This window comes from Sceloporus occidentalis, unplaced genomic scaffold (genome assembly GCF_023333645.1).
Source record: "Sceloporus occidentalis isolate IW3139 unplaced genomic scaffold, rSceOcc1.0.p SCAF_2, whole genome shotgun sequence".
NCBI classification, from domain to species: domain Eukaryota; kingdom Metazoa; phylum Chordata; class Lepidosauria; order Squamata; family Phrynosomatidae; genus Sceloporus; species Sceloporus occidentalis.
In genome coordinates, this window is record NW_028316982.1 from 107743655 (window position 1) to 107759975 (window position 16321).

The 16321-nt window shown below is 43.7% G+C and overlaps 1 protein-coding gene across 5 annotated transcripts in view; it reads left to right on the forward strand.

Moving 5' to 3' along the window:
* Positions 1-16321, forward strand: part of LOC149318843 (ankyrin-3-like) — a 287610-nt gene that overhangs the window by 232447 nt on the left and 38842 nt on the right. For all 5 annotated transcript variants that reach the window (XM_089510546.1, XM_089510547.1, XM_089510548.1 and 2 more), the window contains 4 exons: positions 8542-8753; positions 11228-11435; positions 12713-12809; positions 14697-14925. In XM_089510546.1, the coding sequence (XP_089366672.1) occupies positions 8542-8753; positions 11228-11435; positions 12713-12809; positions 14697-14925 (746 nt within the window). The remainder of the gene's footprint in view (positions 1-8541; positions 8754-11227; positions 11436-12712; positions 12810-14696; positions 14926-16321) is intronic.

Consider the following 16321-nt stretch of genomic DNA (forward strand, 5'->3'; position numbering starts at 1 on the left):
AGGGTTGCCATAAGTCGGAAGCGACCTGAAGACACATAACAACAACATAGCTTTGTCATTAAGAATATTTCATTTCAATAATTTGCTGCCTGGGGGCATTCCTACCTTATAAATAAATAGGACCTGATATTCCCACAGTTCCTCCAATAGGTTACTATGTACATTTGGGTTCATATAGCTGAGTTTGAGGGGTGTTAGATACCATCTATGTGTGCTTTTTAACATGTTTTCTGAAGTGTGTGAAGAAATGGTTTTAACTGGTGGGGGGGGGGGTGTTCCAAATAAAATTCCATGTTATATCATCTACTGTATATACTCGTGTATAAGTCGACCTCATGTATAAATCAAGGGCAGTTTTTGGGACCAAAATCTTGGATTTTGATATGACCCGTGGATAAGTTGAGGGTCAAACACTGGGGCATGTTACCAAAGATCTAAAGCAGGAAACAAATCACCACTTCCCTCCCTCCTTCTCCCTCTCTGGACCTCTCCAGAGGTCATAGTCTGGGCATGGAAAATGGGGAAACAAATCTTGGCACACACACACACACTCTTTCCCCCTCTCTTCAGCACCAGGATTTCCCAGGCTCATGGCTTGCAAAACAGGGTACAGACCTCTTTCTCTCTCTTCCCTTCACGACCAGGATTTCCAAGGCTCATGGTTTGCAAAATGGGGTACAAGCCTGGGCATACTCTCTCTCCCTTGCCTCACCAGCTGTTTGTTAGCTCTGGCTGCGAGGGAAGGCTGAGGGATAACACACACACAGAGAGAGGAGAGCACATGCGGGGACTCAAATGGGGAGCTGTTTAAAGATCTCTGGCTATGAAGGAAGGGTGGGCACTTCTTCTAGGAACTATCTAAGCAATATTACCATATTGTCCCATGTATAAGTAGACCCATGTTTTTGGAGTCCATTTTAGGGCATAAATTTCTCAACTTATAGTCGCGTATATACAGTAAATCTGTTTTGCGGTGTGTGAAGTACATTTGTTTAATTCTCTCTAATGGTTGACAGCATTGTCTCTAACACTACTTCATAGCCTGGTATCTTCATGCTGAGTTAACTCAGCTTCAAATTTTCTTAGAGGTCTTGCTAATGTAGTTGTTGTTTTACATCGGGAAGTTATATTAAATTTATAACTTGATCTGTCTGGACCCATGCTGTGTTAATTTTTTCAAGTTGTGTCTTGATTTGGTCTCCTAGCTTTGGTTTTGTATTAGTAGGAAAAACATCTGTATACCCTTTGTGCTTCCATGCTTTATACGCTTGAAAGTTATAATAGATAAATAATGGATCACATAGTAGTGGGATTAAAGGAGAAGTGTGTTAGAAATATTCTGTCTTTCTGTTTGTGCTATATATAGAGAATGTTATACAGCAGTTCCATAGTTAGAGTGGATGTTTTATACGTGTAATTTCCCAGGTTCAATCCCTGGTATTTCCAGAAAGGGCTGGTAAAATTCCTGATTCAAAACCTAGCGAGTCTCTGCCTGTAAGTATTAAATATACTAGGCTGGATGGACCAATGTTACTACTGGTATAAAACAGTTTCACACATTCCTATGTAAATGATGTAATTACAGCACCTAGTTTCAAAAACACACATACCACTCCTACAGATACTCATGTTAAAAGGTTACAAGAAGAAAGTAGTATTTCTTGTTACCCTACATCTGTTCTAGAGGTGATTACATTATGATCATTTAACTTCTGAATTATTACTTCTTGACAGTGTTTGGATGAGCTACTTTTTTGGGGGGGGACTACAACTTCCAGAATTCTCACTTGAAACACAGCCCCTTTCAGATGCATGAACTGTTGCCTCATTTGGCAGATATTTATACTCATGATTGACTTGGAGGAGGCATGTGAAGTGAATGCAAAAACTACAAACACTGATGATACCATAATAGTGGTTATTTAATAAACAGTAGTTGAGAAGTGTGAAGACATATGACTGTAGATAAGCAGATTAATCCAGGTATGGTGATAAAAAGCATTTGTTCAGTCCAAGCAAAAGAGAAAGTGTTTAATCTACAAATCACATAATGGCTTTCCCATTAATATATAAACACTTTAGCAGAGGTGTGGCCCTCCTAGGTCTGGGGGTGGGCATGTGTGGTCCATGGATTTGGGCAAGGTGTTCACCCATGAACTAGGTGACTTCTTGTGAGTTGAGGATTGTAATCAAAAGGACTACAATAAATAGAATTGCAGAAATTACAGGCAATGAATTTTGTCTTAGTAATGAATTTTCATTTAAGAATCAAAAGTTGGGTTGCAATAAGAACATGCCTGCATAGTGGAGTTGACTAACCCATGTAGTGAGATAAAAAGTCTTTGGGCTTGTCTACATTACTTATAAATCCCAGATTCCCCCCAGGCTCATTGAGTGCTGTTTGTATTATGCAGGCCCCAAACCCCTGAATCATATACAAACTGTTTTCACAATGCCCAGACCCAATTTGGGGTGTCTACCCATTGACTCAAATTAAAAAGACTTACCTTTGGCTCTGGGGCTTCCAGAAAGCCTGGAGCAAAACATGGTGATGATTGGCAGCCGCCTTTTCACATGGTCCCTGCCAATCCCTGCCCTGCCAATTTATTCTGTTGGTGCAAGTTGCTCTGAGGACACTTTGTTCTGACCTCAGAGCAACTCTTGCTTGCAGCAACAGCAAGGATCAGCTTGCAGAGACTGTTTGGGAAGGCAGCTATCTATCATTCACTAAAAACCCATAGCAGGTTGGGGGTTGGCTTTGGGGCCAGAATACTCCAGGTGCAGCCTACAGGCAATTGTAGATGTGCTTAAGTCCCTGTTCAAGAAACAGGAGAAAGAGTTCATCCTCTTCCTGATTCTTGTTCCATTGTTTCCCTTTGGAATATTTTTGTGAAGTTATTTTGCACAAGCATGGACCCCTTGAGGTGAAAGCATTCTGGGTGATTTGCTAAGTGAGGCTTTGTTGTTGTTGTTATCCACCCTCGAGTCGACCTCAACCCATGTAGGCCCTGTAGATGAGACATCGCCAAGATTCTCTGTCCTCCACTGTTCTGCTCAGTTCCTGCAAATTCATACCTGTGACCTCTTTTATAGAGTCAGTCCACAAAAGCTTATGCCAAATGTGTAAAACAAAAAGGTGCTGCTAGACTCTTTCTTGTAAGTCTTGCTTTCTGGTAGCTATTCAGATTGGCATGATTAAACAATTGCCAGCCTCTGTGCACAACTGGCAGTATCCAGTTATTATCCAGTTATTATTTCTTCCATGCAATCTGTGTATCTATAGGAAGGGACAGGATTTTCCAATAAAGAATTTTACTCATGTTTGAACCTTCCTTAAGTGGTGTGATGTGGAACCAGTGATTGTTGTATATCAGAGTGGTGGCACCTTCATGACGTATAGGAGCAGCTTGAGTATTACTGTTTCTTTGTTGTTGTCTAATTGGACATTATAACCAATTACAACCATCCATTCCTTATTTGTTCTCCATTTTAAAATTAAATAATGTATAGTTTTCAAGAGTTTAGCACCATCTACTGGCAGAACTAGATGTTATACCTAAAACTCTATTAATTGAACAGATCTTTAAAAAAAGAACCCACATAAGAATCATAGCCCAGGAAATTCATTGAAAATGTTTTTAGACAAAGTCTACACAAGTTTATGCTACATCTTTCACTTAGTTAGCCTCAAAGGTGCTACACAATCCCTTTGCATACACATTTACTAAAGAATTCTGGGACATAGCCCTCCTGCCCCTGCAACAAACAAGAACTGGTACAGATATAATTTAAGAGCTGTATGATAATAATAATAATAAAATAAAATTTTTATTTATATCCCGCCCTTCCAAAAGATCAGGGCGGCTTACAGCATGCAACACGTGCATCAAAATACAAAGTTAAAAACACATACAGCAATCTTAAAATAACAATAAAAATCCCCATTAGCCCAGCCTCATGGCCACGGAAGAGGAGGGAGGCCCACAGGATATTTAATCGGGGAATGCCTGATTGAATAGGAAGGTTTTGAGGTCCTTCCTAAATTGGGCCAGGGTGGAAGATGAGCGGAGCTCCGTGGGCAGCGTATTCCAAAGGGCTGGGGCAGCTGTGGAAAAGGTCCTTCTTGAAGTAGAAGCTAACCTGGCCCCAGGCACCTTCAGCAGTTGCTGCCCAGATGTTCTGAGGGTGCGAGGCGGAATGTACGGAGAGAGGCGGTCCTTCAGGTAACCTGGGCCCAAGCCATTTAGGGCTTTATAGGTAATAACCAACGCCTTATATTGAGCTCGGAAGCGAATGGGCAGCCAGTGAAGATCTTTTAACACAGGTGTTATATGGCTGGTCCTGGAGACACCAGTGACCAGCCGGGCTGCCATGTTCTGTACCATTTGAAGCTTCCGAGTTTGGTATAAGGGTTGCCCCATGTAGAGTACATTGCAGAAGTCCAATCTCGAAGTTACCAGAGCGTGTACTACAGTTTCTAGGTCCCCCTGGGCCAGGTATGGGCGCAGCTGGCGAATCAGCCGAAGCTGATAACAGGTGCTCTTGACCGTCGCATTCACCTGAGCAGTCAGGTGAAGCGACGAGTCAAGGAGCACTCCCAAACTGCGCACGGAGTCCTTCACGGGGAGCGTGACCCCGTTCAGGACAGGTGGAACCACCGCCATTCCTGGACCAGGGGAACCTATCACTAGTACCTCCGTTTTCTCTGGATTCAGTTTGAGTCGGTTTTCCCTCATCCAGCCCATTACTGACTCCAGACAGGCCACGAGAGGAGAGACGCCATCCCCGGTCACTGCATCAGTCGGAGACATAGAGAAAATGATTTGGGTGTCATCAGCGTACTGATAACCCCGCGCCCCATGTCTCCGGATGACCTCTCCCAGCGGTTTCATGTAAATGTTAAATAGCATGGGAGACAGAATGGCTCCTTGAGGGACCCCAGTTTTAAGGGGCCTCTCGCCGGAGCACACGTCTCCCAGCTGCACCATCTGGGACCTCCCAGAGAGGTAGGAGCGGAACCACTGGAGCGCAGTGCCCCCAATTCCCACCTCTGCCAGGCGCCCCAGAAGGATACCATGGTCTATGGTATCGAAAGCCGCTGAGATGTCCAAGAGCACCAACAGGGACACGCTTCCCCTGTCAATGCCCAGACGGAGATCATCGACCAAGGCGACCATGGCCGTCTCAACCCCGTAACCCGCCCGGAAGCCAGTTTGAAATGGGTCCAGATAATCCGTTTCATCCAAGACCGCCTGAAGCTGGATCGCAACCGCCCTCTCGATCACCTTGCCCAAAAATGGTAGCAGCGAAACTGGCCGATAATTATTATGAACCAGGGGGTCGAGGGAGGGCTTTTTTAGGATCGGTTTTACGATGGCCAATTTAAGATCCGATGGAAATTGCCCATCCCTCAGAGATGTATTAATTATCCGGCGTAACAATGACGTTACCGCCGGCCCCCCCTGGGCCGCTAACCACGAGGGACAGGGATCAAGAGAGCAGGTCGTTTTCCGAACACTTCCGAGGATCTTGTCCACATCCTCGGTACTCACCAACTCAAACTGATCCAGTATAACATAGTCCGCGGAGGCTCTGGACACTTCTACCCTAGGCTCTGCTATAATGTCAGCGTCCAGACCTTCGCTTATACGAGAGGTTTTACCCGCGAAAAAGTTGTTAAACAAGTCACAGCAGGCCTTAGAAGGTTCAAGGATCTGGTTCAGGGCAGGAGGGAGCTGAGTTAGCTCCCTGACCACCCTGAACAACTCTGCCGGACGCGATTCAGCGGACGCAATACGAGCACCATAGAACGAGTTCTTTGTTGCTCGTATTGCCTCTCCGTAGTCCTTCAACAATTGGGCCAGGAGAGTCTTGTCGTCTAAGCAAAGGTGTTTCCGCCAACGGTACTCTAGCCGTCGCAGAACCCGCTTCCTCGCCCGGAGATCTTCCGTGTACCAGGGCTTACGTTTGGAAGCAGGCCTGAGAGGGCGCTTGGGAGCGATCCTGTGTATAGCCCCGGAAAGGCCGGTATTCCAGATACCGGTAAGGGCATCAACAGAGTCGCCGTCATTCCCAACCGTGAGCCCCTCTAAGGCTTCTTGGAACCTCTCAGGTTCCATCAGCCTTCGAGGGTGGACCATCCTAGTAGGTCCACCACCCCCGGGGGGGATCTGGGTAGAAGCCTTGATTTTCACCTCTACCAGGAAATGATCCGTCCATGACAGGGGGGAAACATTGACTATTTCCACCCACGGATTTTCCACATCCGAACAGAAAACCATATCAAGAGTATTACCTGCGCAATGCGTAGGACCCTGTATCAGCTGGGACAGGCCCATGGCCGTCATGGTATCCATGAATTCCCGAGCCGCACCGGATGGAACATAGCTGGCCGTGAGGGAAATGTTGAAATCGCCCAGGACAAGAAGCCTGGGCGTCTCCAACATCAGCTCAGCGACCAGCTGTGTCAGCTCGTTAAGGGAGTCCGCTAATGCACGGGGTGGCCGATACACCAGCAGAATCCCTAGACTGTCCCTAGCCTTTAGGGTCAGGTAAATACACTCGATATAGGAGGTCTGTCGGATGTGGTTCCTGGTGAGGGACACGGTGTTCCTATGTACCAAGGCCACACCCCCCCCCCCGCCCACCTAACCTGCGCTGGTCCTTCACCGAGTACCCAGCAGGCAGGGCCTGAGCCCACACAGCATCCCCTTCAGGCCCCAGCCAGGTCTCGGTAATGCAAGCCAGGTCACACTTCGAGTCCTCCAGGAGATCCTGGAGGATGTGGGTCTTGTTATTAATAGACCTGGCATTGCACAGGAGCAGCGACAGGGTTTGTGGCACGGTTGGAACGACCCTCAGGTCCTTCAGGATGGGAGGGGGACAGGAAGGCGAGATAGATATAGCGCATCGATCGCGCCTTCCCCTGGAACGCAGGTCCCTTCTCCCACCGCCATACCTCCCCCTGCCCCACACAACCTCAATTGGGGCTCCGCCCTCCAAGATGTCATCCCCGGCCCAGGCATCCCCCGCATCCCTAACCTCCCCCCGTCCCTCTATGGCAACTAGTGGAGCAGAGGGCAGCCACTATAGGCATCCTCGTGCTCCCTGGCTAACCCAAGCCTCCCACGCCCTGATGGAAAACTGCGCAGCTGCGCAGCTTCGCAACTGCGGTGTTGCCCAAGTCCGTGGGCGGCACTCCCGGGGCGGTGCACAGATGCGCACCTCGAAGAACCCGGGAGGAGGCCGCCCGGCGAAGGGTGCAGTCCCGGCGACAGCGGCGGCGGCAGCGGTGGTCCTGGCGTGGAGGCGGAAGGGGGCGTGTCGGGAGGGTCCGGTTCCTTTTATTCATATAAATTGTAGTAATTGACTTGAGTTTTCTTTTTAGGTTGGGAGGAGCAACTTGTGGAGCTCCAGATATTTTTTTAATATAATTTTATTGATTAAAAAGATAACGAGAATGTCCATTGTTAACAAAAAATATTCCAGTTTACATCACTTTTCTTTCCTGATGTTCCAAGCAACTTACAATAGTCAATATTATAAATTTCATCATCCTTGCTGTCCCATTGACCTGAAATCCTGAATTCCATACTGTATTTATATATATATATATATATATATATATATATATATACACATTTTTACTCTTCATAGTCCATTCCCAATGAGCCATACTGACATATTTTTAGCCGTCCAATTTCCAATAGTCTTTCAGGAAAATGTCTAGTCTCTTCCAATTTTTATCCTCTTCTACTTTTCCATTTATTATATAGTCAATCTGTCCATTTCTTTTAGATCCATTATTTTGTGTATCCACTCATCTATCTCTGGTGCTTTTTTGTTCTTCCAATTTTTTGCCAAAAATTATTCTAGCAGCTGTTATAAAGTACAGAATTATTTTCCAATAAAATTTTTCTATTACATTTCCCAAAAATCCGGTCATGTTTAAGGAGCTCCAGATATTTTTGGATGGCAAAAACCAGTGGCAGCCCCTCAGTTGGCTATGCTGGTTATTGATGATATTACCTGAATTCCAACAATATCGAGAGAGCTACAAGTTGTCCACACCTATTTTAGGTGGTTCTTATTTATGCTAAGAGACAGCCTTCTATAGATCGAAATCAAGTAGCCATTATTAAACCATAAAAAAGTGGGGGAAATGAGTGTCAGTATTATTTAAGTTAAGGCTCACAATGTACTATTTTGCTGTTTGAGTTACATGGATCCCCTCTACAGGGTTGATGTGCAAAGCCAAAACAACAACAACCCTCCAGTTCTTCCTGAGAGAGAGAGCATAGTGCTAAGCCTAGCTTGGCTCAATGCATTTTTTTTGTTTGTTTTGTTTTTAAATGGAACAGAAGGAACTTCTTGCAGAAATCATTAGTCTACATTGTTTTAACTTTATTAGGTTACAGTGATTTAAAATTATTAAAGGACAGAAATATTGAAGATTCTTTTAGAAAAGTCCAGTCATAATCTCTGGCCAACAATATTTTCTACCTGGTTTTTAAACATTACGGCTTTTTTTGTTTTACACAGAATTGGATAGTGCTGAAGAACTTGAGAAGAAGCGTATCTGCAGAATTATTACAAAGGACTTCCCTCAGTACTTTGCAGTGGTTTCACGGATTAAGCAAGAAAGCAACCAGATTGGGCCAGAGGGTGGCATCCTAAGCAGCACAACTGTGCCTCGTGTCCAAGCATCTTTCCCTGAAGGAGCATTAACGAAACGAATACGAGTAGGCCTTCAGGTAACAAGATCATATTGTTTTGAAGACCAGAGGTAAGATTTGCCTGAACCTAGTCAGGAAATAAGTCTCCCCCTGGTTTGGCCCAGTGCAAGCAAAGAATGTAGTGCATGAAACATGCTGCCTATGTATATACAACATGGGAACTGCACACAATTTAGGATATGTATTTGAAAATCACTTCGTTGATTTCCTGATTTAGTGAGAAAATTGACAGACAATATTTATATGCATAGATATAACTCAGGAATGGCCAAGATTTTGTTTACTGGGCCCCTCAGGGGCTGTACAGACCAGCCATTAAGGCCGGCCTGGGGGCAGAGTTGGGACGTGGCATCCATACGATTCATACCCCGACTCCACCCCCAGGCCTGTGTGACACTGTGTGGTGCATCAATCAATGGCTAGGTAACCACAGATGAGGTTCCTAATCAGTTCAAAATAAGATGCTAGTAGAACCAAATGCAGTAAGGAGCCAAGGAACAAGAAACAGAGACTAGATACAGTAGGTTGGTTTCAGCAGCATCTGATTCTGCCAGGTGCACTATTCACAGATGCTGTTTGCTTCCTACTGATGATACAGCTTTATCAGACTGTGATCTACTAGCCGAATTGTCCATACATAAAATTCCTCATTTTGTGTATGGACTCTTCTCCTTGGTGGGCCATTCTGTACGTTGAAGTTGGGGACAACTCTGCTTCTTCTTCTGCTGCTGCTGCTTCTTCTTCTGCAGAACTCTCTCATCATCCTCTCTTCTGAGGGCTCTGGCCCCTCTTGGGTCTCTAGTAGGTCTTGAGAGGCAGCTGCTTTCAGAGGCTTTGTGCCCTCATCTGACAAAATGCACTCTGCATGGCCATGACAGGAGTAGCCTTTTAAAAGCCAATTAAAAAAAAAGACATGGCCTTCTAATCACTTCTGGTTTTGAAAAATGGTGGGGTGCAGCTTACTGAGATCTTTGGTGGGACAAAAATGCTCTCCAGATGCTCCAGAGCTGTCCAGCCCTAGTTTAACTCTACACATATAAGCAGAATCACAGTGAATAGTGTGTTGGGTGGTCAAGAAGGAGAAGCTGCATACATTTTCCTCTACTCATTGGACTGGTTCAGGGCAAATGTATCATCTGATCCATTCCACTGAGAAAAGGTGCTCTTTGTTTGTTTGTTTGTTGTGTGCCTTTAAGTTATTTCCAACTTATGGCAACACTATCATGAGGTTTTCTTGCCAAAATTTGTTCAGAAGAGCTTTGCCAGTGCCTTCTTCAGAGGCTGAGAGGGTGTGACTTGCTCAAACCTACCCAGTGAGGTTACATGCCTGAGCTGGAAATTGAACCCTGGTCTCCAGAGTCACAGTCCAACACAAACCACTACTCCACACTGGCTCTTTTGTACCTCTTCATTACTGTACTACAGCCCTGTCCTTCTACATACAGTATCTTGTCACCCTACTCAGCCTTGAGACCCACCATAGTGTAGTAGTTTGAGTATCTGGATGACAAATCATCCACTTCTGAGGTTACCAGTGCAAACAATGAAGCACAGCCAACCCACAGAGCAGTCATGGGCACAAATGGAGGTTATCCACTTACCAATGATGCATGTTCTGCCAGTCACTGATAATGGACATTCCATAGTTGGACTCGGGACTCTTGGAGACTAAGGGTCAAATTCCTCCTCAGCCATAGAAACCTACTGGATGACCTCGGACAGGTTATACTCTCTAATAATTAGGGGAAGGCAATGGCAAAAACCCTCTGATGAACAAATCTTGCCAAGAAGAACCCATGATAAATTGTCCTCAGGGTTGCCATAAGTCAGAAATGACTTGAACAGAAGCCTTCACCCTTAGTGTTACTTATAATATACACATTTCTCAGGATGCAAAAATACTCTGAATTGAACCTATTCTTGCACTCAGTGAGTTTTTAGGGAATTTTCATTTGGTGTCCCATTTCAGTAAAATGTCTCACATTGCTTAAACCAGTGATGGCCAAACTCTGGCCTTCCAGGTGTTTTGGACTTCAGCTCCCAGAAGCCTCAGCCACCTTGGCCAATGGTCTGGGATGCTGGAAGCTGAAGTCCAAAACACCTGGAGGGCCAGAGTTTGGACATCACTTCCTTAGACTAATAGAGAACCACAAAGAATAAAAGAAGGAGAAACAATTACTGCATTTGCTTTGCTGAATACTGTAATTGATTTTCACCCCTATATCTTGAGTTCACATAGCTTTTACAACATACACCAAAAAAAACAGTAATATAACTATTAGGTAAAATAAAAAATTCTGTTTCTGAAGATCTGAAGTGATGGCCTGTAGAACTGAGTAGATGAGTGTTAGAATACAAGCACACTGTACATGTACTTAATACAAGAAGTTTCAAGAAGTCAAGATGTAACAGTTCAGCTTTTCCTTCAAACAGAACAAACATGTCACATCTTAACATGTTAAGTTTAGACTCCTTTTCTACATTAATAATAGGCTCAACCAGTTCCAGATGAAACAGTCAAGAAAATCCTTGGCAACAAAGCAACCTTCAGCCCCATTGTCACTGTGGAACCAAGAAGAAGAAAATTCCATAAACCAATCACCATGACAATTCCAGTGCCACCCCCATCAGGGGAAGGGATAACCAATGGATACAAAGGCGACACAACACCCAGCCTTCGACTACTGTGTAGTATTACAGGTTAGACCCGGGTGCAATATCTCTCCCTCTTTATCAAGAGCTGTTTTCTTTCAGTGGCAATCTGTTTGGGGGCCAGATGCTGGCAGTGGGTGGCACTAAAGTCAGTGGTGGGTTGCATCCCTGCCTTATCTTCCTTTCTCTCTGCCTCCCACTGGCAGTATATGATTAAGAGTATATGGGGCAGTATATGATTAAGTATATGTTTACTCACTGTATATCTCTAAAAGGCTGCCTCAGCATCTTAACCCACCTGATGCATACTAATAAAACCTAGACCAACTGCAAGCCCCATCAAACAAAATTTTAGATCTAATAATAAATAATAATAAAAATTTTATTTCTATCCTGCTTTTTTGCCAAGCAATCAAAGCAGCGTACAACAAGTTAAAATACAACCATATATACACAGTACCCCCCACTTAAAACAAGATTAAACATTATAAGATTAAAAACCAACTAATCAAAAAAATAATCTTGGGCAGAGTTCACTAGATGGGAAGTCTTGTCCATGGAGAGTATGTTATTCCGGGAAGGCCTGCTGGAAGAGATCTATCTTAATGGCTTTTTTAAAGCTCTCTAGATTGTTAATTTGACGGATCTCGACCGGCAGGCCATTCCATAAATTGGGAGCGGTTGCAGAAAATGTCCTCTGGGAGGTCACCGTCAACCTGGTCTTTAAGGGTTGTAGTAAATTCCTCCCAGAGGACCTGAGGGTACGGGGCGGATTGTATGGAAGCAGGCGATCCCTTAGATAGGTTGGGCCCAAGCCATGTAGGGCTTTAAAGGTGATAACCAACACCTTGTACTGTGCCCGGAAACTGATAGGCAGTCAGTGGAGTGACTTCAGTATTGGTGTTATATGGTCACTCCTTGCTGTTCCTGTGACCAACCTGGCTGCCATATTCTATACCAACTGGAGTTTCCGGACTAGGCACAAGAGTAGCCCCATGTAGAGCGCATTGCAAAAATCAAGTCTTGAGGTTACCAGCGCATGTACTACCGTTTCGAGGTCACCCTGTTCCAGGAAAGGGCGCAGCTGGCGTATTAGCCGAAGCTGATAACAGGTGCTCTTGACTGTCGCATTCACCTGATTCCTCATCTGATGCGACGGGTCGAGAAGCACCCCCAGACTGCAAACACAGTCCTTTGAGGGGAGCGTGAGCCCCTCTAGGACTGGAGGTTGCAGCCCAATACCTGGTTTTGGGGCCCCTACCGATCTATGCAGAACTGAAAATCTTTTTGTGACATATGTGATTTGTACATTTTTTACTTCCTAGGAGGTACTTCACCAGCTCAGTGGGAAGATATCACAGGAACCACACCACTGACCTTTGTAAATGATTGTGTCTCTTTTACAACCAACGTTTCAGCCAGGTATGATAAAATCAAACCAAAGCAAATTGTGTTTTATGAAGTTTTGCATAATATATGACAAAGATTAAAATTATTTCAGTACTGTCCTACTATATCTAGTTCCATGTCAGGGCCTTTTTCTTTCTTTTAACTGGGGCAGATTGAATATGAACAAAAATATGGCATTTTGTACAGATGCAGAAGTGGAGGTGCTTACAAAAAATTTCCCCATCTGAATTCTCTTCAGATGTTAGTATTTCATATTACTTGGCAGTGTCTGAAGAGTAGGATCATGATGCAGTAGCAGGCCATCATACTTTAGTTCTTGATTTCCAGCCATTGTAAAAACCACTGGCCGTGAGGAGTTATCACAGCTTTTTACTTTATTTACAGAAATATCTGGAGGGCCAAGTTGTCTACTTCTAGGGTTACTAATTGCACACGTTCTTTTACATATTGATAAATACACTAAAGTTATACAGCACACCTTTTTGTGCAGTGTACATAGGGGTTGGATAGTAAATGAAAATGAAGGTCAGAAATCTGCATGAGATTTCACATGCACTCATTTAGGAATTGATTTTATAAATTCTCCCAAGTTAAATTGCATCAGACCATGAGGCACAGCCAACCCACAGATCACTCATGGACACAAATGGAGGTAATTCACTTATTGATGATGTATGTTCTACCAGCCACAGATTATGCAAATTATGTGGTTATGAAAAACAGTGAGTCACCTGGAAGAGACTACATCATGATGATAAAGACCCATATTGCTCTATAAGATCTTTGCATGTACATTTACTGCATACAGAAGGCAGTCCCTGACCACTTAAGTCAAAAGAACCATGTGGAAAAAAGTGAAGGGAAAGACCCTTCCCAAAAACCTGGAGAGTTGCTGCTGGCAGCCACAGTAGATAACATTGAATTGTGTAACAGCTTCCTATGCCCTGGAAGGGAAGGGGGGTTGTCAATCAGTATGTGATAAACCATAAACCGTATCTATCTGTCAGATAGGCCAGAGTGTGTAGCTGTTGGGTAAAGTTAGCTTAATTTAGGTTAAGAGGGGAATCTATAGTAGGTTGCACGACAATTGATTTAGATAGACACAACACTGAGGAGAATGTGGCAGGCATGTTCACAATGCCTGGTGCTGTGTCTGTCTAAATAAACAGCTGTGTTCAACCACCTATTGACCCCACCCTTAACCTTCAAGGGTCTAAATTTCCCAAACATGCCATCATGAAACCTAACCCTCACTCCATGATAGAGGTCATTTGTGTCAGTGGTGTGTATATACTTACATTTTATTCACAATAATGAATATTCAGTTTCCTCATCGTAGAAAACAAAAGCAAGGCACATTTTCTGAACACTGAGAATAGCAAATACATCAACTAATATAAACAACATTGAATCAAGTAGCACAAAATTTAATACAACAAAAGACAAGCTAAGAGAAAACAGTGAGTGAGAAAGGGAGGGAGAAAATCACAACCTAAAGCTAGCCTTATGAAGGCTCAACAGCTGAGTAGGGCAATACACACAGCTGAAGATCATCTCAGTAGCTCACCATTAACGCTATAATGACTAAAGTTATAGATCTTGTTCCTACTTCAACAGAGTTAACCTTCAACATATCTGTAGAACCATTTTTCCTGATCACCCCAAAATTATGGGAAATAGAATTGGAAAATGGATTTAAAATCCAAGAATTATGCACTGATCATACTAGTAGATATTTCAGGAGGTGTAGATCAACATAAAGTAAAGTTTTGACAGGAATACTCATCAGTTTGTTATAGAAACCAAGTGGAATGTCTATTCATCCTTTAACTTACCTCTCAATGAATTGAATTTGTATCACCTAATAACAAGCACTTTTATATGCCTATATTTTCCCAGATTCTGGCTAGCAGACTGCCATCAGGTTCTTGAAACTGTTGGGTTGGCCACACAGCTTTATAGGGAATTAATATGTGTTCCATATATGGCCAAGTTTGTAATTTTTGCCAAAATGAATGATGCTGTGGAATCCAATTTGCGTTGCTTCTGCATGACGGATGATAAAGTTGACAAAACTTTGGAGCAGCAGGAGAATTTTGAAGAAGTTGCACGAAGCAAAGATATTGAGGTATGTCCTGGTTCAGCTGTCATGACCTTTATGATAATACTTTAGCTTTTTTTAAAAAAAAAGTATTAAATAGCAACAAGAGTACAAAACTGCATTCCTTTTTGAGTTAAACAAAGTTGCCGATTGTATTCTAATGAATAATGTCCAATTTCCTTTAGTCAGTGTTGCATTTAACTCTATTTTCACCCAGGATTTCATTGTTAATTTGTTCACTTCAGTTGTTTGAAACATTTTGATCAGTCAGGTGTTGGCTGTGGACACTCTGGTGGCTCTGTGTTTACACACCATGTTCCAGGAGAGCATCATGAAGCCAGCTTCTGACCATGGTGCAGGCGAAAAAGTTGGCTTTTTGCTGACCAAAAAAGGAGTGGCTATTTGCTGGCTTTGGAAGGAGTGGCTTCAAGCCGCCCCTTCTGATGGTCTTTTTTGTCCCTGAGGACCTTTTTTCATCCCTTGGGACACTGCAGGGCCCACATGGGCTACCAAAAATGTCATCATCATCATCATCATCATCATCATCATCATCATCATCATCATCATCATCATCCAATGTATTTTAATCCCATACCTACACATCAGTAGACCTAGGCATAATGTGTAGTTCTATCAGTGATGTCTACACACTTCCATACTCTTCCAAGATCAGTAGCTATCAATTCCAAACATTTTATTTAAACTGACCAGAGTAAAAGACTGTGGTACAGTGGACCCTTGCCTTACGTGGGGATCCCCCCCCCCCCATGTGTAAGGTGAATGACACGTACGCTCAAGCCCTGTTGAATATAATGGAGCTCGGGCGTGGTGGTGTGGCAGAGTGCACGCACGCCATTCATTGTATTGCATCTCACTTAATTACACTTCAGCGTACTGAAAGCTGTGTATAGTGTGCACGCATATGGCACAGACGCAGTGTAATTAAGTGAGAAACAATGCAGTTAACACAAATTGAAAACAAGAGTATATCCTCTCCCTACAGTCCTGGGACAAGAGCAAGTAGGAAAAGCTGCTATCTGGTGACAGTTGTTAGGCCTTATGAAACCATCTGGAGCCCTGTTGGCCCAGTGATTAAATGCCTGCACTACAGCCACTCATTCACAAAACTTAAGGTTGCGAGTTCAATACTAGATAGGGCTTAAGCTCACCTCAGGCTTGCATCCTTCCAAGGTCCCTAAAATGAGTACCCAAATTGTTGGCGGCAATTAACTTACACTTTGTAAACCACTTAGGAAGTGCTTAAGTGCATTGATAAGTGGTATAGAAATGTACTTGCTATTGCATCTCTGTATTGCCCTTTGCTTGGGTCTTTTTATCACCTGGATGCAAAGAGAATGAACACAGGTAAACACTTGAGCTTGACATGGCTATTGGAGAGTTCAATATAAATTCCTAAGTAGCT